Source organism: Kryptolebias marmoratus, linkage group LG4 (assembly GCF_001649575.2).
Source record: "Kryptolebias marmoratus isolate JLee-2015 linkage group LG4, ASM164957v2, whole genome shotgun sequence".
Taxonomy (NCBI): Eukaryota; Metazoa; Chordata; class Actinopteri; order Cyprinodontiformes; family Rivulidae; genus Kryptolebias; species Kryptolebias marmoratus.
The window spans coordinates 1,903,623-1,928,763 of record NC_051433.1 but is presented as its reverse complement, the minus strand read 5'-3'; the positions used below and the strand labels follow the sequence as shown (position 1 = coordinate 1,928,763).

The window sequence follows — 25,141 nt, the reverse complement described above, 5'->3', positions numbered from 1 at the left end:
ATAATAAAAGAGATTCTCTGAGTAATTTTACACCTAAAATTATTCTAAAAGTCAGATTTCGGTTTGGAACATGAGCTGTCAGTTTGTAAACCAGGTTTTCAGCAGAGGCAGGATGAATTAGGTCGGCTCAGAGAGGAAACGAATCCTCACTTTTTAAAGTTTACTGTCCAGATTTATCAGTAAAATGTGATCAAATTCACTTTAAGACAATGCACCATGGTCAACTTCTCTTTTTGTTTTGCTGTTTAATTGTGATAAAATTCTGTCCTTATGAAAACAAGAGAGCAAGTCTTTTTTTTGGGTTGCATCATAAAAAGAAAAAAGTACATTGATCAAAGATCCTCTGAGTGTCCATTTGAATTTTTTCCATCCAATTTGTCCTTCAGTGGTGTTTACTCTGTTCGGCTGCAGAAAAAAACAAAAACGTCAAACGCTGCACGGATTTTTGGATAAACTGATGATTCTAAAGGCCTGGAAGAGGTTCACGAACAGGACCGAGGTCGACTGGGAGGAACCAGATTCATCAAAGTTATGATGAAAACACGATTTGATCGTTCTGTTAGGAAGCTGGAGGTGCCAGCCTGAAGACACCACACCACTGAGCTCAGCTGCCACACTCAACTTTGGTAAACAAATGAATAGATTTGGAAGCGGTGGGTACAGTGCTCCCATCATCCATTAACCCTACGACTCCTGCATCTGCAGCACATAAGGACCATCATTCCAGTCAGCACCAGCAGGAAGGATTAAAGAAGAAAACCACATCGTTCTGGAAACGGGGATTCAGATTTGGACCAATTTAGGTTTGAGTTGAACTTCTCAGAGGAAAGTCTGACACTTGATGATGCTACAAGTCTACAAAATTCACTTGTTTGCTGCAGTGTTGATGAATGCCAGCCAATTAGAAACAAGCAGATAAAGTAAACTGGATTGATGCTTCTACAAGGAGGTGGTGTTTAGTTGGCTCAGTCTGATTTCTTTACTGTTTGCATCTATTTCTGATTAATCTGAAAGCAAAACTTGTTTCCAAATACAAGTGCAATGATTCATTGGTGTTTATAAAGAGGAAGGGGATTTCGAGTACATCTACGTCTTAAAAAGATGTTCTTTCCAACCTTTAACTTTCTCTGCTTCTAAAGTCTTGGTGTGTAATTTTGACTGAGATCCATATAAAACTTATTTCTCAAACACATCCACGTCTCTGCAGCCCGTAGACTGACTGACATCTGTGTTCAGCAGTAATTTCAACGTATGGTGCATTCTTCCACTCACTTCGGTCTGCACCATGTTGACTCGCTGTGACCTCAGCTCGCGGATGCAGTTGAAAATGTCCACCACTCCTTCGTTTTCAGCCATGTCCAGCATGATATCCACAGCGATGAAACAACCCGTCCTTCCTGCGCCGGCGCTGCGCGAACACACGGTAAAAAAAAACTGTTAGAAAATACAGTTTTTCACTTACAGGCTGGAGTCGCTGGTAAACAACCCAGTTCTGTAAAAAACGTCAAACAGGAAATGATCAAGGCTAAAGAATCTTCTCAAAGAAATAATAATAATAATAAATCCTTAATCTACAGAAACATCAAATTAAACTCATCAAACTTTGAAAAGGTGAAATAATGATGTTTAAAATCTGAAACTTGATGTGGTCACTGATCCAAAAGGGGGACATCATGAAAAGCTATTTAATTTTCTTTCTTTAAAAGAATCTATACTCCAGTTTATGAAAAAAATCACCCCTCTTTATTAATGCAGAACAGAATCAGTTGGTCATCTTTAAATACAAATACCATTTTTACAAACTTTAAACACCCATCATCTAAATAAAACAACCACCAAAGACAGAAACACAATGGAGGGAATCTGTCCTCTTGTTTGTCTCTCGGTCTCAGTCACACATGGACGCATGGACACTTTAATATCTCGTGTTGCGCTAAAGTGACACCGTCTGATGCCTGCGGGGGAAAGACGGATGGACAGAACGAGCAGAGGACAGGAGGAGACGGGGACATGGGATGGTGTGAAGAGGTTAGCAACCGTGATCATCACAGGGAGGAAGAAGGGATGAAGATGAGGAGGAGGAGGAGGCAGGAGACCTTCTGACAGTTTGCAGAGAGAGGGAAACAGAAGGAGAGATAAGAGCAGAGAGGGAGAAAAGGAGGGAGAGCCTCGGCAGATTACCTGTCAGCGTCTGTGATTAATGTTGAGACCAGAATACAGCCGGGCCTCGGCGTGTGTGTGTGTGTGTGTGTGTGTGTGTGTCTGAAAGCCTCATGACACAAGCCAATAGCGTTAGAGTGGCCCCGGAAATTGGAAGTGACTGCCATAACTTCCTGCCTGTCCGTCTACATACTTCCACCACGGCTGTCTGTTTATGCTTCAGCTCTCCTCATTTATCTGTTTTCTTCTGCTGCTCTCGGCTTTTTGCTTCACTTTTGTCCTTTACTTGTCTAAAAACGTGGCTGTAGAGCCTTTGAGTGGCACAAATGAACAGTTATCAGACAATTACCTGATAAAAACAGATCATTGTTAAATAACTCTGAAATATTTTACATTTTCACCTGAAGAACTGAGGAGGGATTTTCTTTTTATTAATAAAACTATTATCTTTTTCTGTCACATTTTAGTTTTTTTTTAATATTGTCATTAACATAAAAAAACAAACTTTATTAATGCTTTAAGAATAAACTAACCTTCCTCTTATTTTTACAAATAATTCAAAGATCAAAAACAAAAACCCTTTTATTTTACTGTCTAATCTGTGTGTCAGAGAGAAAAAGATGAGATTAACGCAGTCAGATTTTAATAACAGATGCCTGTTTGATCACAATCACTAACTGTGTCAGGGTTGGGAAGTTTTTTTATAACTTGCAAAAGATTAATTTTCAATTATTTGTGGCAAGACGGGGAATGTAAATCATCTGTCTCAGTTTTGAAGCATGACGTCCCAAACAGAAAAAAACTTAAAATGGTTTTGTTTCCTCCTTTTTCAGCTAATCCTGCTAATGTTGGGCTAAACGAAGGCTGGAGATGTTCTTGGGACTAGATTTTACTTTTTAAAGTTCAAAAGTTTGTCACAAAAGTGCCTCAGTTCTGTCTCAAAAGGGACATTTTAGATGTCTAAGTATGAAATAGATCTTTAAAAAACAAACTCATCACCAGAGCCTCTCTGAGTTTTCCAAACCTTACGCCTAAAATACATTAATTCTAAATACAGCATAATTACACCTACGTGTCTGCACTGCCACAAACCAGCAGAATCTGGGCCAAGCGGATCCTCTTACCTGCAGTGAACCACTATGGGTCCAGCATCAGGTGGGTTCAGGAACTTGACCTGCCGTATGAAGCCCAGCAGGCCCGTGGCGTAGCAGGGAACGCCGTGGTCCGGCCAGCTGGTGAAGTGGAACTGACGGAGCTCCCGGATCTCATGGTGGCCCTTCTAAAAATAAAAACAAAAAGTTTTATTGAAAGAAATCCAGGGAAAAAAAAACCTGCCTCTTTATGAAAAGTGTTTTAACTCTTACTGATGACAAATGCATGAATGTCAAGAAGCTTTTCATTTAAATAAAGACCCATGACCGTTCAGAAGTCTAATTTACTGCAGGGATCGCAGGAATACGGGAGCCTCCATGCCTCTTTGGCTTCACGTATAAAACAGATCAATCTTGTGGATGTCAGGATGGAGCATTAGGCCACTTCTGGGAACAGGAGGCAGGAAGACTTATTGTGGCTCGTTTGCGTAATTTACAGGGGAAATTTGAGGAAACTGAAGGCCACTCAGGCTCCATATAAAAAGATTAATTGATTTCACAACTCTCATGATGGCTCTTCTGGGAGGGACCTGCCATGATCCAGTTCAGCTCAAAAACCCATCTTACAAGAAAATTCTGACACTCTTTGAACTCCTTCAGTCTTCAGGGTAAAAGAACATCCAAAAATAAACACAAGACTAACTGAGAAGAACATCTTTAAACAAAAAGACACAGGAAGAAAACTTCAAACAGGAATTTACTGTGACTGCTCGTTACAGCATCTTATTTTAAAAATGCTGCTAAATGGTAAATGTCACAAGTGATGTGAGATCACAAAGTTCCTCTGGAAATGTGAAAGCTAACACGCTGTAGGTCCTTGAACCTGCTCCTTGTGAGACTATGTCCCTTTTCCACTGGCTCTATTTTAGAAGCCCCACTTTACTTTACTCTGCTCGGCGAGAGAGAGGCGCAGTGGAAGAAACGCTCTGGACGCCGCGATTGTAGGACAGCTGTTATCAGCCGAAGATTTCAGGCTTTACAGCGCCTTCAGCTGGGGGACAGACGGCAGAAACGTTGCAGGGTAAGCTAACGCTGCTAACGCTGGTGTTTATATTCCTACCTTCGCTCTTTATGCTTGCATCTGGTCACACCCACGACCAATGAGTGAACAGGAGCTAAGCTTGCGCCGCCCACGAAGCTGGCCCTACTCCGAAGCAGGGACCAAAAAAGCAGGGACCGGCCTCGAAAAAATGCCGGTGGAAACGCGCGCAAAGCAAGCGGAGTAGAGTGGAGCCGGGACCTTTAGAGCCGGTGGAAAAGAGGCACAACAGTCCTTATAACCCTCAGAGGCCTCCTCCTCTCCTCTGCACTGACTTCCTGTTACAATTTGTATTGATTTTAAAATCTTACAGCTTATCTTTAAAACCTTCGATTATCTGGCTCCTAAACACATCACAGACTTATTGAATAAGGTTTTCTCCAACCCAGCCCCCATTTTATGGAACACCCAGCTTTCTGAATCTTCGTCTACCTTTAAGAAAAACTGTAAAACTTTCTTTTTGCGAACAAGTTTTGCATATTCTGATATTTGTTAAACAATTGTTGTTGCAGTGAGAATCCCACCTTATCCCTTCTTGTGAGGCTGCAAAAAAAGGAGCCAAATATTCAACACTTCAAAAATAATTCACTGTAAACTGCCTTTGGCACAGAGCATGCCACCTTGTTGAATTTACAACCCAAAGGCTAAATAAAAAGGCTTTTATTTGGAGTTCTGACCTGCAGTTTTCTTTTCCACACAGTGTTCCTCTACAACACTGTGCCTCTTCTTCAATTATTCAAAACAATGGATTTCCTCGTACTCTTCTAAAGTTAAGGAGGCTTAAACGGAGAGCACCGTGCCCTTCTCGGCTCAGTTTACTCTAAGAATAGACCCGAGATGAAACTGTTGTTATTGCATTTCCCATTCTGGCTCGGGAACAGGCGAGGTTGTAGCAGATTATTTGTTTTGACAGAGTGCCTGATGATAACCCGAGAAGAAGGGAGGACACAGCGAAGGGAAAGGTCAAGAAAATGAGACCGCGTGAGAGAGAGAGAGCAGAGGGGAAGAAAATGAAATGGTGCAGGAAAGACTGAAAAGAGAAACTTACAAAGAGAGCGAGGAAAAAAAAAACACCGTAAAACCAAGAAAACCACAAGGTGATTTGATAACTCCACTTTCTATTGATTTGTTCTCCACTATGATGTTGAAATTACTTCTTGAAATCAATAGACGGAGTAGCAACACAGCCAACGTCTCAAATTCATAACATTATGGTTTAAAAAAAGCTCAAATGTTTAGAATTACAACGAGCATGTAAAAACAAAAAAATGCTCCTCGCTGTCAGACGTATGACAGCTTCTCATCCCGCCTCTTAAAGACAGTCTGTTCATATCTGTCCCATATTCTGCATATTTACAGCCTGTTTTCATCTCCATTTTCTGGGTGTTTTTGACCAGGAACTGCATCATTTTCAGGGTCACTCTGACAAAATGCAGAACCTTTTTTTTTTATTATTTTAAACTCAAAACTAAACATGGGGACATAGTTAGGATGTTTGAGCTCCTAAAGCACAAGTTCACCCTGACATCTGTACGATTCTTCAGAGCAGCAGGACAAACGGTTATCCCTTGTGTAATAATTGTCACAATGTCCTTCAGATAATAGCTTAAAAGCGTTCCCCGTTGTATGGAATATAAAGAGTGCAGGTTTGCTTCAAAGTCTCAAAGAGCTAATGATAGATGTCATAGTCTCAAACCAAACCTGAGATGAACTAGTTTCTTTATTTTCTTGCACTAAGAGCCTGAGGAGATTCATAATTTGGGTTATTTTTGCAGGAAATGATGAAAATCCACAAAGGTAGAGCACTTGTCCTTGTTTGTATATGTTTACTGGATGAGAAGGGCATTAAATGGAAAATGTTTTATTTTTATTTCTGGGTAAAATATTGATTATGAAGAGCTTTATAAAAACCTTTTCATTCAAAGCTCTGCTTCTTTCCACTCAAATAAGACCTTCCTGATTCGTTTCGGTACAAATCATCATTATTTTTACCTCTACCGTCTGTATTATACACTAAATGTGTTCGAGCCCTTGAGTCTTTGTTCTCCAGCAGAACATGTGGAACAGAGAAGGATTTGGACCTCTGTCAAACCCAGCTGTTGTATTTCTGTATCGATCCTTGAAGAGGGATTCGATGGACTGTCAAATCCTCTTCTACAGTTTCATTTTCTGCTGTAAGACAGAAGATCTAGGCGCCATTTACCAAATAAATTAGGCTTTTAGGAGGGATTTGGTGCATCAGGTGGCTGATAACTCACTTCTGCGTGTCTGTCTTGTGTTTTGATGGCATACTGAGATGCGATACTAACCAGGTAAGGGAGGAGCTGCAGATTAACGTCACGTCGCTGTCTGAACATCTAAAATTTTAAATGGGACTGATAGTAGAGTGGTTAGAAGAGAGAAGCCTGTGATCGGGGGGTCCCCATATGAAACATAAAATTTGGATGGGGAAGATGAGGCGACCACATCTGCTTCCATCCCTTGAGCAAGGCCTGAGATGGCAGGCCTCTACTCCACGTGTGTGATGGGTAAAACGCTGACAATTCAAAGAGGATAATAAAATAAATACTAAATATAAACAGTTAGCTGGTGTCGACATGCCTCTCCATCTTCTTTTCAGATATAAATGTTACGCAGGGGTCTGATTCGGCTGCTAATCTGTCAGTTTCCACTCACAATAGGATGCAGAACTTTAAGAAAATAACGTCTCAAGATCACCTCTGTACACATCTAATACTCTATCATACGTAGAGTGATCTCCAGCCACACTGCATCGTCACATTTACCTCACATATATGTTATGTTGTTGGCGTTTACGTCTATATCATGTTTTTGGTTTGGTAGGACCAACACTTTCTTTTTGTTTTCCACAAACATGGACAAGTTCCTGTTGTGGGTTTGGTTTGGATTTGACTTGAAGATGAGTCACAGAGCAACTAGCAGGAACAAGATGGAGGGTGAGACAAAGCAGACAAAGGCTAGATGCTGAGAGAAGACTGACATTCAGAAATTCCCACTGGCTCGTTGAAGAACGGAGACAAAAAACGTCACACAAGAGTATAAAATGCCACAAAAACAACGAGACCGTAACACCAGGAGAACATAGCAAACGCCATTTAACAGGAAGTCATCATGAACGTGACTTAACTTTTTACAAAACACAAAACAGTGGGTCAATATCCCAAGCCAGGTCCCGGTTTAACGTCGTTTTAGTAAACAACAACAAACTGATTCATAAAAAATCCTTAGAAACAGTTTTTTCCACACATGGGACCCGGAGCACGTCTCCTAACCTTGATGCTTCTGCAGAGTCAGACAGTGAAGCTGAAGTGATAATCTACTTCATTTCTGCTGCATGTTGGGTGAAAATGTTCACTTTCACAGATAAAATGAACACTTTGAAAATAATATCCTGTAAGCAGTGGAACAGAAATGCTTTTTCCTCAGACGCAGCTTTTCTTCATGACTGATTCTAACTCTCTAACATAAACTACCTTTTGTGATCTTTTTTTTTCCCGTCCTGGATCTCTTCTGCTCTCCTGCTTTTTCTCGCAGGCAGATCTTTTTTGCTTTGAGTCTCCGTCAGCCTCTCTTACTCGGGGCTCCGTTAATCTCCTCGGAGGTGCCATTAATAAATGTTTTCATTAAGAACCTGCTCTCATTATTCTCTGCAACTGAAGCAATTTAATTGTCGCGTGGAACCTGTAGACGCCGACTCTCAGCCTCTTTGTCTCGTCTTCCTCACACATGAAGTCAGAACCTGCTTCAGAGCCAAGATGGGAAAATATAACGCCTGGGTTTGAATGCATTAATGCATCCGGAAATATATGACAGGCATTTCTGAAATCAGCTTTCCTTTGAGTACGTGCACACACACACACACACAGAGGTGCTATGGATTAATGGCTTGCTAAACACGCTGACAGCGAGGACTGGAGGACTTGTCTTGATAAGCTGCTTTCTCGTCAGTGAAGGGGGAAGGAAATACGGTACGCAGGAAAAAAAATAGAGTAAAGTGCAGAAAGAGCAAGAAATATGCATGACAGAAGTCAGAAATATGCTGCAAGATGTAGGTATTTTTTTAATAGGTATTTTGTTGCAACTGATGACAGTGAAAGGTGAAGTAACAATGTTTAAAGGTGAGGTGTTAATTCAGTCTGATGTATTTTCTTCCACAAATAAAACCAGTAAGATGGATGTAATTACATTAACATTCTGAATTATCTTCTTAAGAAAACTATGGCTCTTTTCTCTCAAACTGAAGATCTGACTGACTGCTTTAACTAATTTGTATCCGGCTCTACCTACACACAATCCAAAAAGAAAAAGGCGAAAAGACAAAGAAACAATAAAGAAGAAGAGAATAAATTTGATTTAAAATGAGGCTGGGTAAATTAAGCATTTGGATCAGAGCCATTGTATCTTAAAGTTTTGTGTTTTTCTTCTGTTCTGTTCACAGGAGAACCTTAAAGAAACATCATAACAACGATGATCAACTCTTTTTACTCTCAGATGCCTCCTGTCTGAGTCCAAGTACCAAATTCAAGTTTTATGCAGCAGGAAACTAAGAAGTAACGCTGCTCACTCATCGAATATTATAATAATCCAGCGTCGGGGTTTTAAACATGCTGTAGTGATGCAGAGGTTCTGATTTTAGTCTGAAGACGTAACAAACAATCTGCCAACAACAATCAGGACACAATGATGTCACATCATGATATATTTGTCTGTAAAACACAAAATAAAAGCTTCAGCTGCTCAGAGGAAGGATGATGTTCACGATCAACGTTTAAAAGGAGGTTGTTTACCTTTTGGACGGTAAATGTCCGGATGACATACTCAGCCAGGGGTTCAGTTTCTATCAGGGTCACCTTGATGTCTCCGTACACCTCCGTCTCGTCGGGCCAATAACGAACACACTTCACCTGAAAAAGGACAACTTGCATATTAAATGGTTTAATGTAACGCCTGATAGTTGAAGCTTTTTGTTTAACTGTCAGTAAATTAATCTCAGGGTAAAAGTTTGTATGAGTGGATTTCGTGTTTTTGTTGATTTTAAATCAACTATAAAAATCTTTTTAATGAATGTTTGTTTTTACAAAGAGGCTATTTAGTTTATATTGTTTAAATTAAGTTTATCTATAGCAATGATTTTCAGTAACTTCTGTATGTTTTCCATAATTCTGTGAACTGTTTTTTTTGTGTCTCAGTCCTCTGTTTTTATTCTTTATGAATCAGAAGATGTTTGTTTTTGTTGATCATGTGTCCTGTTTGCAGACTGAATAAAACAACACTTTTGGTCATAACTTCTGCTGACGGTGGCTCGTGGATGAAAAGCATCCATCTTATCCACAATACAGATGTTCTTTTTTCTTGTACAGGAATAGAAGTTTGGACTTTATCTATCTTTAAATCCAAATTATAATTTCAAGTTGGAAACTATAACTGGATTACATAAAATCTCTGAAATAAAACTTTGATTTGATCTATAGGACTGCGTACGGTTCAGTGGACAGTTTCACTCAGACAATAACTGTGGAAAAACCCGCTAACACTGGCTTATCTGCACCAGGAGGAGGAGGAGAAAAAGGTCAAAGAAAAGGAAAAGTGGAACATAGTAAACATAGGTGTACAAACTAAAAATGACCTTGTGTTTTATGGCAGCAACACATCTCAGAATAGTTGCTCCAGGAGCAGCAAAAGGCTGTAGAAGTAAGAGGTACGATCAGAAACAGCTGGAGGAGCATTTTGTAACTCATTAGGTTAACTGGCAGCGAGTCAGTAAGAGGACCGGGGATAAAGAGAGCATTTCAGAGAGAACAGGTTCTGGTTCTGGTTCTGCTCAGGAACACTGTCTGTAAACACAGTTCACAGATGCTGCTTAAAGCTCAATCAGGCAGAGAAGAAGCCAGATGTGAACAGATGTGTCTCCTCTGGACCAAAGAGGAGAACTGTTCTGAGGTCAGACGGGTCCAAATGTGAAATTCTTTCCTTTTCTCCGTACTAAAGAGGGGAGGAACCATCTGGAATGGGCAGCTTAAACATCTGGAGAGGCTCCATCAATGGAGAAAAGCATAACATGCTGCTAAACCTCATCCTGCATCCGTCACAGCAGTCCAGGTGCTGAAGTGACCGGCCTACAGCCCAGACCTCTTACCATCTGAAAACGGACGGTGCATGAGCACAGACGACCCAGGGCTGTTGAGCAGCTCCAATCCTCCATCAGAGCAGAATGGGACAACATTCCCTCTAAAACCTGCAGCATCTGCTCTCCTCAGGTTCTACATGTTCACAGACTGAAGTTAAAGGAAGAGGAGAAATATGACCCTGGATCTACTCTGATGAGATGTTTTGCTGCCATGAAATTCAAAATATATGATTTTACAAATCATTGCACTGTTTGTTTTATTTACATGTTACATGATGTCCCAACCTGTTTGGAGTTAGGGTTGTAAATTACTAACTGCATTCATCTTTTGCAGTATTTTCAGCTTTTACTGTCAGCAGAAGTCCAACGCGTCCAGGACTTCCAGGATAACCAGTTGGAAACAACTGGCAAAGCGTGATTACATCCAGTTAAGGATTATTGTTCAAATACTGAAATATTTAAAATTTGAAGCCCTTCAAAGAATTTAAATATTACATTTTATTTTTTAATAGCGTGGATAAAAAACTCACCCGTCCCACTTCCACCAGATTTGTAACCATGACGATGGAGGCCGAGTTTTCCTGCCAGACCATCCTCCAGAAGTCCCTGACGGTCTCCTGCATGGGTCCTGACACACACACACACACACACACGAGAGATGTAAAACCACAACAAGCTCATCCCAGCATCACCTAAAAATATCAACAAACCTGTAACAAAAATACACACACACACACGCACACGCACACACACACACACACACACACACACACACACACACACACACACACACACACACACACACACACACACACACACACACGCACACACACACACACACACACCCACGCACACACACACACACGCACACACACACACACACACACACACGCACTTGCACATCATCAATCCCAGATAGTAGTTTGGGGGGTTTGAGGTAATGGGGTCTTAAATTTGTCAGGGGGATTTTATACAGCAGTTCAGATTTAGGAGGCTGTGGTAATAGCCTTCCAGTCCAAAAGGACGCCCATTTACCAGGTGGCAGCCGCGCACACACACACACACACACACACACACGTTTCCGTCAGGTTAATTACCTTGCGTGGCGATGTAATGTCTGGGTCTGTGGTATCCCTGGTGAGTCAGAAAGAACAAAGTGTTACAACTTTTCTCTGCATCTTTTTAAAAGACCATTTTCTTTTCTGTTTTATAATATTTGTAGTTTCTTTTTTCTTCTTACACTTTTTGGCTTTTTCCAAGATTGCTGTTCTTCTTTCTTACTCTTGATAAAAATATGAATAAATCAACTTCCTCCAAACTAAAGGAGCATCCTCTCCAAGTCACTCCACTGAATGAACTTAATTATTACCATTTTATTATTTCATCTGATTTCCCTTTCACCTTTTTTTGTATGTTTTAGTTTCTTTATCTGCAGGTTTTTTTTCCTCCCTCTTCTAAAATATTTTGAAGTTTGACATCACTCTTTCTTCTCAGGATTATCTCTCAACTTCAGAAGTCAAGAACCATTTCAGGTTTCTTTTTTCCTACGTTTTCTTTTTCTTTATTATTCCTTTAATCTATAAGTTTGGTATTGTTTCCTTTTTAATTGTGGTTTAAATTTCTCCTCCAATCATTTCAAATAATTAAAGGTAAATTTCTAAATGGAAAAAAAATATGATTCTCTTTTTCCATTTATGGGTTTTGACAAATAATCTTGCTGAGATTCATTAATTTATCCGTTTTATATGGCCTTTCTCTTCCTTTTAAGAGAAAAATAAAGTCTGTTGAAGAATGGAAGCAAAGAGAAAAGGGTTTACCAGTTTTAACCAGTTTTTCTTTTGTTGGTGGCTCCATTTGTTGGTCAAACCCAGAGTTTCTGAATCTTTGACTGCATGAAAGTGTTTTGTTGGAGTTTGAAGAAATTAACTGGAGCTGTCTGCATACAGATTTACAAATGTCTGTACTCGAATGATGTTGTTTTATACAGAAAGTCTGGATGATGTTGTTAATTTTTGGTTTGTTTTGAATCCTTCCAATAATTTGGACATCAGACGGTTCATGCAGGAAGCTGCGATGACAGCTGGGTTCCTGCAGTGGGATTACTGCCACAGAGCTAGGTACTCAGCATTTAACAGCATCAAAGTACAGAGAACGTTCTTAGAACGTCCCAAAACTCTAGCATTTCAGCACACAATCAAAATGTAACAGAATCAGAAAATCAGTTTTTCTTCACCAAAAGTCCAGTTTGTATGTGGATGATGGAAACAGATTAGGAGTTAAAGAGGTGAGTTCAGTCCTATCATCCAAGAGATGTGCCTTCAAAAGGTATTTTAATCAGAGCTGTGGAACTCTAAACAGGGCTGTTATTAATAACTGAAGGATTTATCCTTAACAACTGTGTGATCTGTGAGTAATTACTCACGTCGATGTAATTGGCGTTGATGTAGTCGGAGTGGGGGTCTCCATCCAGCAGCTGCAGTCGGACCCTGGTGTGATCGTCTGTGGGATCAGATAGCAGAAAAATACAACAGGCCTAAAGTTACTTTTACCCACAGATCGGAGAAGCTAACTGACAGCATGGGGAACTAGCTATCAGGGGGACAAAATGAGACAAAACAGAAGAAATGTCCACCTTTGTGGAGACAAATATTACCAAACCATCAGCTCCAAACTCTCAACAACGAAACATCCGACCGAACTAAAACTGTAGATATTAAAGTAGAGAAATTGTATTTTCACAGAAAAAACAAACAAAGAAAAACAGAAAATCAACTGAACGCTGACTCAGCAGCTGAGTCAGCATTCACACAAAAAGTGACCTCTTGGTTGGTTTGGTTCAGCGTGGTTTCATTTCAAACTCTTCTTTTATTTGACTTTATTTTTTCTCTGCAGCTTCTGACTAAAGAAACAAAATGTATTTGTACGGCTCATGTCAGCAACAGGGCAACTCAAAGGGCTTTACATAAACAGAAAACAGCACAGAAGATAAAAATGTTACATCACAGACGCTCAAAGAAATGAAAGATAAAGGGATAAAGAAAAGAGTATGAAATAATTTGCTGTAAATCCAAATAAGCATGAAGAGAAACATGTTTTACAGATGTGGAAAGCCTGAAAACATGTTTCACTTTGTCATGAATGTATTCACTGTTATTGTTCCTTTCTGAAAATCATCAGTTTAGATCTAAAACATTTAAAATGTTTCAGACGCCTTAAAGACCATCGACGAGATATATATGTGTGTGTTTGTGTTTGAAGGAAAGTTTTGATCTGTTAGATATGCTATATTGTTACATTACAAACTCTAAAATAGGAAAAAATTATTTGGTTTCTTTTTAAAAATATATTTAAGCAATATTTAAAAACTTCTTATGCTGACAACTCCTTAATGGTCATAAGACAGAATTATTGATTCAAATAAAGCTTCTGTTTTGTTTTCTTGTGTGAATTCGATTGACTTTATTTTATTATTACAGGTTTACAACAAAAATCCTCTTAGAGCAATTAGAGACCAATCTAACCTTAAATAAAACACAGAAACAAGCAACAGTGTCACTCCAAAATAACCCAGGATTGTTCTTATTCTCACTCATCTGGTTGTTAAAAAAGTGGCAAAGTTTCAGAATATTTTTATTTCAGGTGAAATGACAAATAAATGTAAACCTGTAACCTTTATTAAAAAAGTAAATAATCCAGTTTGACTCAAACTGCGCAGAGTTCATTTCTATCAAATTCATCCAACCAATACCTACCAATTCAATCCAACTGAATTTAACACAAGATTTATTTAACTAATAAAAAGAAATGCCAATTTATATAAATTATATTGATTATATAAAATCGTTTTGATTTTGTTTTTCTTCCTGAGGATGTCAGGTGACTGAAAATAATTTATTTCTTTAAAAAAAAACTCCTCAGTTTGGTTTTATACGATGGTTTCAACAAGTTTTATAAGAACAACAGTAGTTGGCACAAGCCCGTCTAAACCAAAACGAGTTCCAGCTTAAAAACAAAAGAAAAAAATAAATTAACAAAAGAAATTTTAGCACTCACTCTGCAAATTGGCAAGTGAGTGAAAGATTTGGAGCTGTGTGTTCATCACAAACAAAACATAATTTGGCCAACGTTAAAGAATTTAAATGTAAAAACAACATCTGTGGTTTTCCCTTCGTCCTTTTAACAGGTACGTCAGCAAACCAAAACCTGCCCAAACCCCCCAACTCCTCTTTGAAACTCAATTCTTTTGTTCTGGGCTCTAATAGCCATCCATAGTATTAGGATGCACATGAGAGTGATTGCAGGTAATGGCAGGAAGTCATTAAGTTTAGTCGTGTCATAGCAACAGCAGGTAATTGCAGATGAGGTGGCCATGATTTAGTCTGATTATCTCCAGTTTGTTCACTGTCAACTACGGTCTTTGGCTGCTTGCTTAATGTTTTTTTTTTTTTCCTTCTTCTTTTTCCACCGCCCCCGCTGTGAGATAATATGATAATGTGAAGAAAACAAGATGAAGAGAGCAGAGGAGTGGTAATAAAGAAGAGGAGCAGAAATTGGTAAGTGTAAGGTAAGCTGGCATACATCAAGAAATAAAGACTGGGAGACCAGGAAATAGGAAAGGAAGGAAGGAAGGAAGGAAGAAATGTCACCTAAATATTAGTTCATGTGACATCAGCGATGCAAAGCTGCTGTGGCATGAAAAGATATCTCTTTGCTTCCTAAATCTGACAGGATGAGCTTTCAATTTTCTCCTTTTCTTACATTTATCTTCTTTGAATCAAAATGTAACTTTTGCAGGAATTTTGTTTTAACAACAGGTTTTTTATCAGGGGCTCTTTTAAGCGGTCGATGACTCAGACCGTTTCCTCTATGCTTGCCATGGTGACGATACGGGAGCAATTATTCTGTCAAGTAGGCGTTATTTCTCAGCTTTGCGAACATCTTAGACTTGATGTGTGAATTTCCTATTCAGGGTATACAGTGGCAAATTAAAGGGTTGAGTAAAATTAAACTCGAGTTTTTAACTAAAATATTTATTTTGAATTAATAAGTGAGCAAACTTTAAAGGCTGCTGTGATCCGAGTGTTTTAGTAACTATTTTAAGATGCAATTAAAAAAGTATATGAATGGAGAACAGATTTATTGAAGTATAATTCCCTGAAGGGATGCGTATCACCTGCCGCCTTGGATGAGTTCATTTTTAAAGCGTCCTCCAGTAGAGGTGGCTACGAAGCCAACGGAGGCGGGTTTGATATGGGCAAAGAAATAATGTGCAGGGACTGGATTACACAAAGTAATCCATGATTTTCTAAAGATGGCCACTGAAATGTGGCCGTGTGGCTCGATGGTCTCTTGGTCAAACACTGAGAATTCAGTGATCCGACACCTTAACCTTTAAGTGTTTTCGCCCAATATTAAGTCTTTAAGTAGACTCCAACAATCGCAGCCCATAGTGGTACAACCTTAACACACACACACACACACACACACACACACACACACACACACACACACAGACACACACACGCCATGCAGTTACATGAGTGGCTGACATTCATGACGGATCTGCGATAATATTAATACTTCAGTTTAATCTCAAATGGTTTGATTCCATGTTTGCAGTTTATTCAAAGCTTTCAGTTTTGCAGGAAAACCTCAGATTATAAATAAGAGCAGCCACTAACTTTGGCCACATGATGAATTTCTCTTCTTTCTTTCCTTCATATTTTAATCTGTTGCCTTTATGTTTCGTCTCAGTTTTCCACTGGACAGCTGGTGACCAGTCGTCTGTCAAGGCCACTCAAGGAAAGCAGCTGTCGTGTTTTCTACTTTCATAATCTGGCAGAAGATCAGATTTAAGATCCACGGCATGATGAAGTTGCTGCATTTTTAATTATGAAATAATTCCAACCAATTCACCATTTCATACATCTCAGGGGGCATTCTGAAGGCACACAAAGTAACTACACACACTGCTTACTGCGTGGATAGTGAGTTTTTAAGACTATGATAAAAAAATATCAGAGTGCCATGTGCGATTCTGAACTGGCTGAATGTCAGAGGAGCTACAAAGGATGGGGCGGGGAGTTTATAAAGACCGGACAGCCTGGAGGGACAAAAGCTGCCATCTTCCTTTGAGTCTGCATCCTGTTGGGTGCTTCTCAAACACCAGAAAAAGGATGGATGAGAAGTTCTTAAGAGCTGATTTAACCGTCTGCTGATCACGAAGAGTTCTCTCATTTTAAATAGACGGTACTACAGTATGACAAATCTTCCCAGATCTGTCTGTAAAACAGACTCTGGGAATGAATTTCCTCCTATCTGGGATCAGCTTGAGACTTCTTAGGGCTCCTCAGAGAGAAATGCTGCCGCTCTTGTCGAGTGGCCTCTGCGATGCCAGCGTGACTCCTCTCCACCGGCAGGAGATACTGTCATCAGCTATCAGCTCGCTCACACTTCCTAACTCCCGTTTTCACACACCGCATGTAAAAACAAACACAGCAGGGGGTCGTCTGACACTCGTCTGCTCACTTCCTCTTTATTCTGACTTTCTTCTCCTCTTCTGGGCCGATTCTTGCTGCGTTCTAGCTCTACTAAGAAGTCAGGATTTCTGACCTCCGAGTCAGAAATTTCAACTGGAACGCCCCCTCAAGTCAGAGAAACACACGAGTATCCAACTTTCACCTGACTGCAGGGTTCAAGATGGCAGCTACGTCCATCAACAGTGAGTAAAACTCTGATTTTAACTGTTTTTAGCAGTTCTGTGTTTTTATTTAACATTTAGTCAGTCGTACATGCAGTGTTTATAAGACGACATGTTTCAGCGACGTTTGTATGCATGAAGTACAGCGTAGAACGTTGTTATTGTTGTAACGGTGTTGTTAACAGTGTCTGTTGTTAGCAATACAACCAATGAAGGATCTCAGTGCAGACGTTATGCAGAAAGCAGGCAGCAAGGACGATCATCAGTCAAGACTTTTGTTCTGCAGATCATGAAGACCCCTCCATTTTCACTTTAACCGTCCAACAGCTTGACGTCTTACACGCAGCGCAGTATTTATCAGTAAGCTAGGTTACAAAGAAGGTAAGTTTAAGAAGAAAGTAAGTAATATGAAGTGTATCATCATCAAACAACTATGTATGATTACTTATGGTTGTGCTGTTTATTCTAAGTTGGAGGGAAAGTGTATTAGTACAGTAAATAATGTGCAGCACGTTATTCAAGACCACACAGAGCACGTAAATAAGTCTTATTTTTTACAGTAAAAACAAAATACCTTCCTGCACCTTTCATCCTCCTCAGACATATTCGTCAGGCGGACTGCATGTCTGTTTTTAAAACTTTTTAAACTCCGACAGAGCAAGAGCAACAAAGACTTTGCCCGGAGCATCCATGCTGTTTCCGACTTTCCGACAAGTGGGAAACTGGAACGCCATCGGCTCGGAGGTGACGTCACTCAGACTTCCCGGTTCTGAGGTAAACAGAGCAGCTGTCCACAGGCTTCCTGAGTTCTCTCCTCCCTGGCCTCCCTCCGTCTCGCTCCTCCAGGCAGGAGTAATTACACGGAGCTGGAGTCGGTGGCTGTCATAACAGGAGAGCTGGATGGGAGGAGGGGTCCTTTTCTCTGCTCTCTGCCCAGGGAGGGGAGCTTCTAATTGGGCTGAAATGGCAGGAGGTACTGGCTCACAAACACAGCAGATCTGGACACAGGCCACAGGTTTGAAGAGGCTGACAGCGTGCTGAGTGTGCTCGAGTGGGGAAGACGGCGAAAAAAGGCAAATAATGGAATATTTCTTTTAATTAGTCCACCATGTGTGCATGAATGAAAAATACAGCAGACTTAAAGTGGATATATTACTTTAAAAATACAAAATTATATTTTCATGTGCATGAAAACAAACTTCTATGAACACAAAAACAAAAATACCAACCCGCTCTTTTTACTGTGGAGCTGCCTGAACCTAAACTGTGAAGAAACACTTTTTTGTTTTGTTATTAACAAATTCATGTCAGTAGTTACAGAACTGTGCAAAAATTTTAAATCAGTCCCCAATTCTTTCTTTCTTTACTTTCAAGCAGCCAGTAATCCTTTAAAGAGGCCTTGGTCAACAGATGCTTTGTTAACTATTTTAAGTCTAATCTTTGTAACAGTCTGGGACATTGGATTGTGCAGTTTGTGCTTTAAACACTGAGGAACATGGAAAGAATCAAAGAAAATGATCTCCAGCAGATAAACAACATCTGAAACTCGTCTGTATCTCACCGGACTGACTGTTGGTGACGGATGGCATTCGCCAGCGAGTCTCCAAACTGTCGTAAAAAATCCTTTAAAATGGTCAGGTACAAGAACCGAAACCGAGTGGATAAAAAAAAAAAAAACAACTTTAAAGGACCATCAAAAAGTCTGGAGAACTACTGATGAAGACCACTTCAAAACATGACAAAAACGTCTGGCTGTTTGAAAGGAAAATATAAAGAAATGAAGGATGGATCAGAAGTTTTACACAGGACCACATTCACTCTGAACAGATGGTAAAAGGTAAATGGTCTGCACTTGTACAGCGCTTTATCGAGTCCAAGGACTCCAAAACGCTTCACACGACACTCAGTCGTCCACACATTCAAAATAGGAATGATCAATTTTTTTGTACCTGTACTCTTGTCAAGTTCTACATCATGACTTGACAATCTGATTTTTCAGTGTTTATCCAAGTACAAGTTTGAAAATTACAATTTTGTACTTGCAAATGGAAGTTTTAAAGCACCAAATATTGTAGAAACAAACCTGTTATAATAAGTAAAATGTTGATCATTGGGTTTCACTTTTCCAACACAATCAGTCAGTCCCTCCAGGATTTCACGGGCATTTTTTGTGATTGTTGCGGCTAAAATGCCTGATTTCGTGGGGCGTTTTCCTAAAAGTTGCGATTATTTTTTTTTACTAAAATCAATAAACAACCATAACTTTTAATATATAAACCAAAATTACCAACAAAAGCTGCTTTATTTGAGAACTTTGATAGCTTCTAAACTGACATTCATGAGCATTTCTGGATTGTCCCTGGTCTGCAGCTCTCCTCACATGTTTTGCAGACACAAAGTGTTTGTCGATGCGTTTATGTTCCATGATTACACTGCAGGACGTGCAAAACAGCTGCAGCTGGGGAGGAAACTGGTTTGCTGAAATCTTTGTGGGCAAATGTGAAGCATTGGCGCACATTTTGGCTTCGGTCGCTGCTCCTGCACGCTCCCGGCATTCTGATGTTAACAGGAAGTGACGTCACGTGTCTTCTTCCTGAGTTATTTGGGGTTATTTTGTATTCCACGCTGCACAAACCCACAAAGAAGAGACTAGACCGCAGAAACTGTGGCAAATCACTTTAGAAACAATAAATATTGGGTTAAAGTTGCGGGAAAGTTGCACAAACTTGCGATTTCGCAGGGTTTGCTTGATTTTGCGTTACTAGTTGCGATCGCAACATCGCAAAATCCTGGACCGTCTGATCAATGCAGCTTTGACTTTATTTCTCAGTTTCACACCTTCATGCACGTGACAAAACCATCTTACATGTGGACCAACATCCTTCAGATGGAAGGGAGAATGATTTATATGAGAGTTTAACTTGCAAATACAGAGCGCTTAAAAGCCTGGAACTGTTCGAAAGAGAAGCTTCGTTTGAACAGGATTGTCTCTAAAACCTGGCCTAACAAAGAGCTTTTATGTGACAGAAACAACACTGTGTAATTTTGACTCATGTATGACCAGAATGTGTGGCGTTTTCCTTCTCGGGTCAGCTGAACATGCACGTGCGTCCGGATTGAGCCCAGAAAAAGGAAACCATACGAAAGGCTGTGTCTGAACACCAGTTTATGAAAGTGTTTGTTTTTGAGAATGAAACTGTTTCTGTGGCAGTGTGGTGTGTGTCTGTTCGTGCTAATGTGAGCTCTTCATCTTGCTAATTAGGTAATATATACTGAGCTTTAATTGTTCTGATTCTTGTTTAAATGAAGGTCAAATTTAAAGGACCAGCCTCAAACAAGAGCTGGTCATCCACCAAAACCAGACTTTCTTTAAAGCCATGGTTTTAAGGTCTCACATCTCTGGGATGATACTCCCCTCAAATGAAACCTAAATATACACCTGCCCTACAACTCTGTTGAGAAAACTGTGGTTCAGACTCTGATCTGGTTACCTTTGTGACCAAGATCTGGTTTTGGAAGCAAATAAAAGCACAGAGTGTGACACTGGCATCTGAGGCATCAGACAGGAGAAACAACAAAGCCATCAGAAGCTGAGGTGTCCAAGAGCAAAAGGTCACAAAGCCATTACTCATTAATGAGCTCCTCTCCTCGGCTGGGTTTTCTCCTCTTCATAACCTTGCATCTCCTCCCTTTCTTTACCCGTCCCTCTCTAACTCTCTGCTTTTACTTCAGCTCCATCTTCTTTGAAATTCTTGTCATTACCCCGATAGCCGCCGTGGAAAAGTTTTGTTGGCGAGAACTTGTTAACTTGATGGGGGTCCAGAAAAGGCCAAACAAAATTGTTTTTTATCTTGGACAGACTCACAGGGCCAGCCAAATGTAGCAGAGAGCTGCAATTTGGAGACGTCTGATCAGACTGTAAGGAGTGAGACAGCAGGGACTAATGACAGCTGGTGTCCCCACAGAGAGGAGGGTCTGTTTGCAGTCTCCCTTCAAGGTCAAAGGTCATGATGTGCCGCAAGATTCATATTACACATACAACTATTAGTAAGAAATCAGTGGTTCCCAAACCTTTCAACTTAGGAACCACAAAATAATAACGGTGGCAGAAACGCGTGAGCCCAAATCTTTGGTTGAAGTATTCAAATGTTGTTAATAAGCCAGTTAAATGATATCTCAACAATAATTACAGTATTTCTATTCATATATAACCACCCTTTTTATCTTTTACAACAATTATGGCAAAACTGTGCTTTCTACAGCCATTTTGAGTTTAATATAAAAACTGAAAATCACCCCAAGACCCTCAAAATGGTGTTTTCTGACTCACAGTAGGGCCCCAACCCCAACTTTGAGAACTCCTGATTTGCTGCTTCAAAAAACTAATTAACTCTTAAAATATTAGGGACTCACTGAGGACAGGATTCAAAATAACAGTCTCTAACCAAGCATGTCACAAAAACAAATAGATTTATGGTATTAAATCTGAATTTTACAAAATTATTAGTTGAACTCAATTTTTTTTTACTAATTCTTGAATCGTCCTCCAAAATATTACAGACTTAGATTTTTATTTTATTCAAACAAAACGTGAAAACATCCCACATCTGTAACTCCTTGGATTTTGAGTAATTTTGTCACTTATCTGAATTTGTTATAAAAGGTGGAAGGAAATTTCAAGTAAACATTAAACAAATTCCTGTACTAAACCAAAGTCTGAAAAGGCTTTTGTGGTTTGGGAAAAAGAACTTGGCAGCTAAAATATTATCTCACTGAAACGTTGATGGATTTGCTTTTGTTTCCAAGACTGCTGAATAAAGAAGCTGTGTTACTGATACTGAAAATAAACCTTATCAAGCTCCTCCAGATGTTACAGCTATTTAAGCTTTGAGGAAATTGGAGTTTAACTTCGTCTCTATTGTATAATGTTGATGTTTTAGCTGCTTTAAAAGTGCAACAAAGAAAAATAAGAGCTTTTCTGCTGGAGACAGGATTTTATAAATCATTATGTCTATTGGGTGAAGTTTTAAAGTGGTGGAGAAATGTGAGTTTTCATCTTAAAATATTTAAAATAACATCCAATTTATGTGACGATGATGAAGGTTAAGGAAGGTCAGATCTTAAAACGTACTGAATGACAAAAAGTCTCAAAGACAAACATGTTTAAAAGAAGGACAGAAAAATGTAGGATTTGTTGTTTAATTTTATAACCTATTAAATACTGAAAGTCAAAAAACAATTGTTGAAAATTCTAAAAAGTCTGAACTTTTTATATATTGACCCAACATAAAGAGTACGGACCCATCTTCTCTACTGGATACGTCCAGTTACTGATATTTTCTTTATTCAGAATAAAAAAAACAAAAATGATGAAATACCCACGCTGCACACAAGGACACTCATGACAACAATGCCTTAGTTTTGTCAGCCTTCTCCAGAACAGTTGCATTTTGTTTTTTTTCCTGTTTAACATTTATTAACAGTTTCAGCACACGATCAAAAATAAAGGTGACTGAATTAGGATAAAGTGATAAACCTGTTTAAAACAACCCCGTAGGTGTTTCGATTTCCAGCACAAAAGGTGATAGTGGGCGTGTCCAAAACAAGCCGCCACATCAACATTTCTCAGACGGTTCGTATCTGGATTCTCACAGGTACAGAAAGAACAGACACCATGGAAGTGTGTGTGTGTGGAGTCCAGGTAGACTGGCAGCAGAACATCTGTTTTTAATAATGTGCAGATGAGAGGCGTGTTATTAATGATTCCAACTTAAATACAGACTCAATGCAGATTAGTAGAGATTAACATCAGAATGGTAAACGGACTGTGCTTATATGGGGCTTTTTAGCCAACCAGGGTCCTTAAAGTCTTTTACAACACAATCTGCGCCCTCATTTAACCATCTACATGTATTCATGCAGCACTCTGCCATATCATCCCAGTGAATCATTCCACAGAATCTAATCAGTTTAGGTTGCATGTGACTGCTGCCAGGAATCAAACCTCTGACACTTCCGACCGCTGATCCACAGCCGCCCCACAAGGTCTGGATGAATAAACTGCACTCGGATGCAAATCCAGCTCTGACTCATGGTTTGTTTTAGCCCAAACTCTGAGTCTGGAACACTGCAAGTATCTCAGTGAGGTAAATGTGTTTATTTACCTGGCAGCTAATTCTGGATTTCAGCAGGAAATACAAAACCCTTTCTTTATTTGGGACAAATATACGTTTTATCATAGACAGGGCCTTGAATCAACAATCTTTAACGCTCTCAAAAATATCTATTAACTTGTCATTAAAAAGCTTTTGCTTGTGTAAACCTTTAGATGTGTCCATAAACAGCCGGAGCTGCTGTTGAACAGCTGAATAATGGACAGCCACACTAACGAGACAAAAACTACTGAACAAGATGTTTAACATCCTCTCCTTCCTCCTCATTTCTGCTTCTCCTCCTGCTCCTTTCAGTAGCCACTAAGCAGGGATTGTGTCTGTCACAGATAGACTTAATCAGTTAACTCCCCGTGGAGCATGACTCGCGCATGGCGTGCACGCCGCTGTCAGCCCGGCTCAAGGCATTAGAAATGTAATATCATGTGTGATGGAGTGAGCGGAGTGGAAGTGTGCTCATTCTTCGTGTCTGTAAACTTGAAGAACATCTTTAGGGTTGTGTCGACAGATTCGCTTTGAAGTATTCCAGCTGTTTCTGGTGTTCAAATAATGCCCGTGTGCGTTTGTGCTGCATGTGTGTGACAGAATGTGTTGGAGGGTATTTTGGTGTTTAATAGCCTATTTAGTCCAGAGCTGCCTGCAGCTGATGTGTCAAACAAACCCGGAGTCTGCTGTCGGCTTACACACAAACACACACCTAAAGATGTGGTTTCCAGCTGTTTGAAGGCTGTCAGGAGAGAAAAGGGAGAAACAGACAGATGAAAGAGGTGAAGTGGGGGGGAAATGGCAGCCGTTTTATACTTGAAAAGACGGGCTGCAGAGCTGTCCGCCCATAAAGAGCAACACTAAACCAAAGAGAAGTTCATTTAATAAACAAGGAAAATGAAAGGTGACCGGAAACCTGTTTCATCTTTCCTGCACTGACGGTTTCCAGGGATGAAAAACCAAACACAGTTCATGAACTTGTTTTTGTTTTGATATACATAACTTCTGTTTATTCTAGTCTAAGTGTGGCTTCAGACGAGCGATATATGGTCAGCATCTCTATCCACAGTATCACTCATTCATTTCACTTAAAAGAACAGAAACTGAGTCAACGACACATTTTTGATTATTCAAACTTACCTGGAAAAACACAAGTTTGAATGTTGCAACACTGATGTCAAACAGTTTTATTTGCATGCTGCATGCTAATGAGACGCTAAACCCTAAAACTTCTTCTAAAGGACATCGTCAGGCCCAGTATCCAGAAGGACGGCTGGGTAAGTCAAACACAAGTGTCCATCTTTCCCATGATTTTTGAACCGTTTGCTGTCAGCTGTAACACAAACGAAGCGTGTAATCTGTAATCTGTATGTGAGGCTGGAGGTGGAACTACGGCATCATTGTTTATAAAAAGTTGTGTTCAGGCTGTCCACACACAAACGCAAGGATGGCAAATGTTGGGGTTTCCGAAAATACAGTTTAAGGGCTCCTAAAACACTGTTCTGGTGTGGATGGGGACAAAGACAGAACTGAACAAATTAGAAGAGTTAGAAAAGTAAATTAGGGAGGTAAATACGGCCTTATTCATAGCTTTAAAATAAGATATTAACAACACACAACAACAAGGATCATGAAATAATAATTATTTCTCCATCAGGACATGTTTTTTTTTCTCTCATTGGATCATTTGTCTGGGGTAAACTGAAGACGTGCAGATTTGAGAACAAATGACGCCCACCATCATCAAAATCTTACCAAAGCTTGGAGTCACGAGAGGAATTCATTATA

The 25,141-nt window shown here is 39.7% G+C and overlaps 1 protein-coding gene across 12 annotated transcripts in view; it reads right to left on the bottom strand.

Annotated features, from left to right (window-relative positions):
* Positions 1-25,141, bottom strand: part of ptprt (protein tyrosine phosphatase receptor type T) — a 302,555-nt gene that overhangs the window by 5,612 nt on the left and 271,802 nt on the right. For 9 of the 12 annotated variants that reach the window (XM_017429237.3, XM_017429240.3, XM_017429241.3 and 6 more), the window contains 6 exons: positions 12,921-13,006; positions 11,596-11,632; positions 11,029-11,126; positions 9,159-9,275; positions 3,285-3,439; positions 1,273-1,408 (listed from right to left, as the gene is read on the bottom strand). In XM_017429237.3, the coding sequence (XP_017284726.1) occupies positions 1,273-1,408; positions 3,285-3,439; positions 9,159-9,275; positions 11,029-11,126; positions 11,596-11,632; positions 12,921-13,006 (629 nt within the window). The remainder of the gene's footprint in view (positions 1-1,272; positions 1,409-3,284; positions 3,440-9,158; positions 9,276-11,028; positions 11,127-11,595; positions 11,633-12,920; positions 13,007-25,141) is intronic. The other 3 variants (XM_017429238.3, XM_017429245.3, XM_025008822.2) reach the window with 1 other exon arrangement.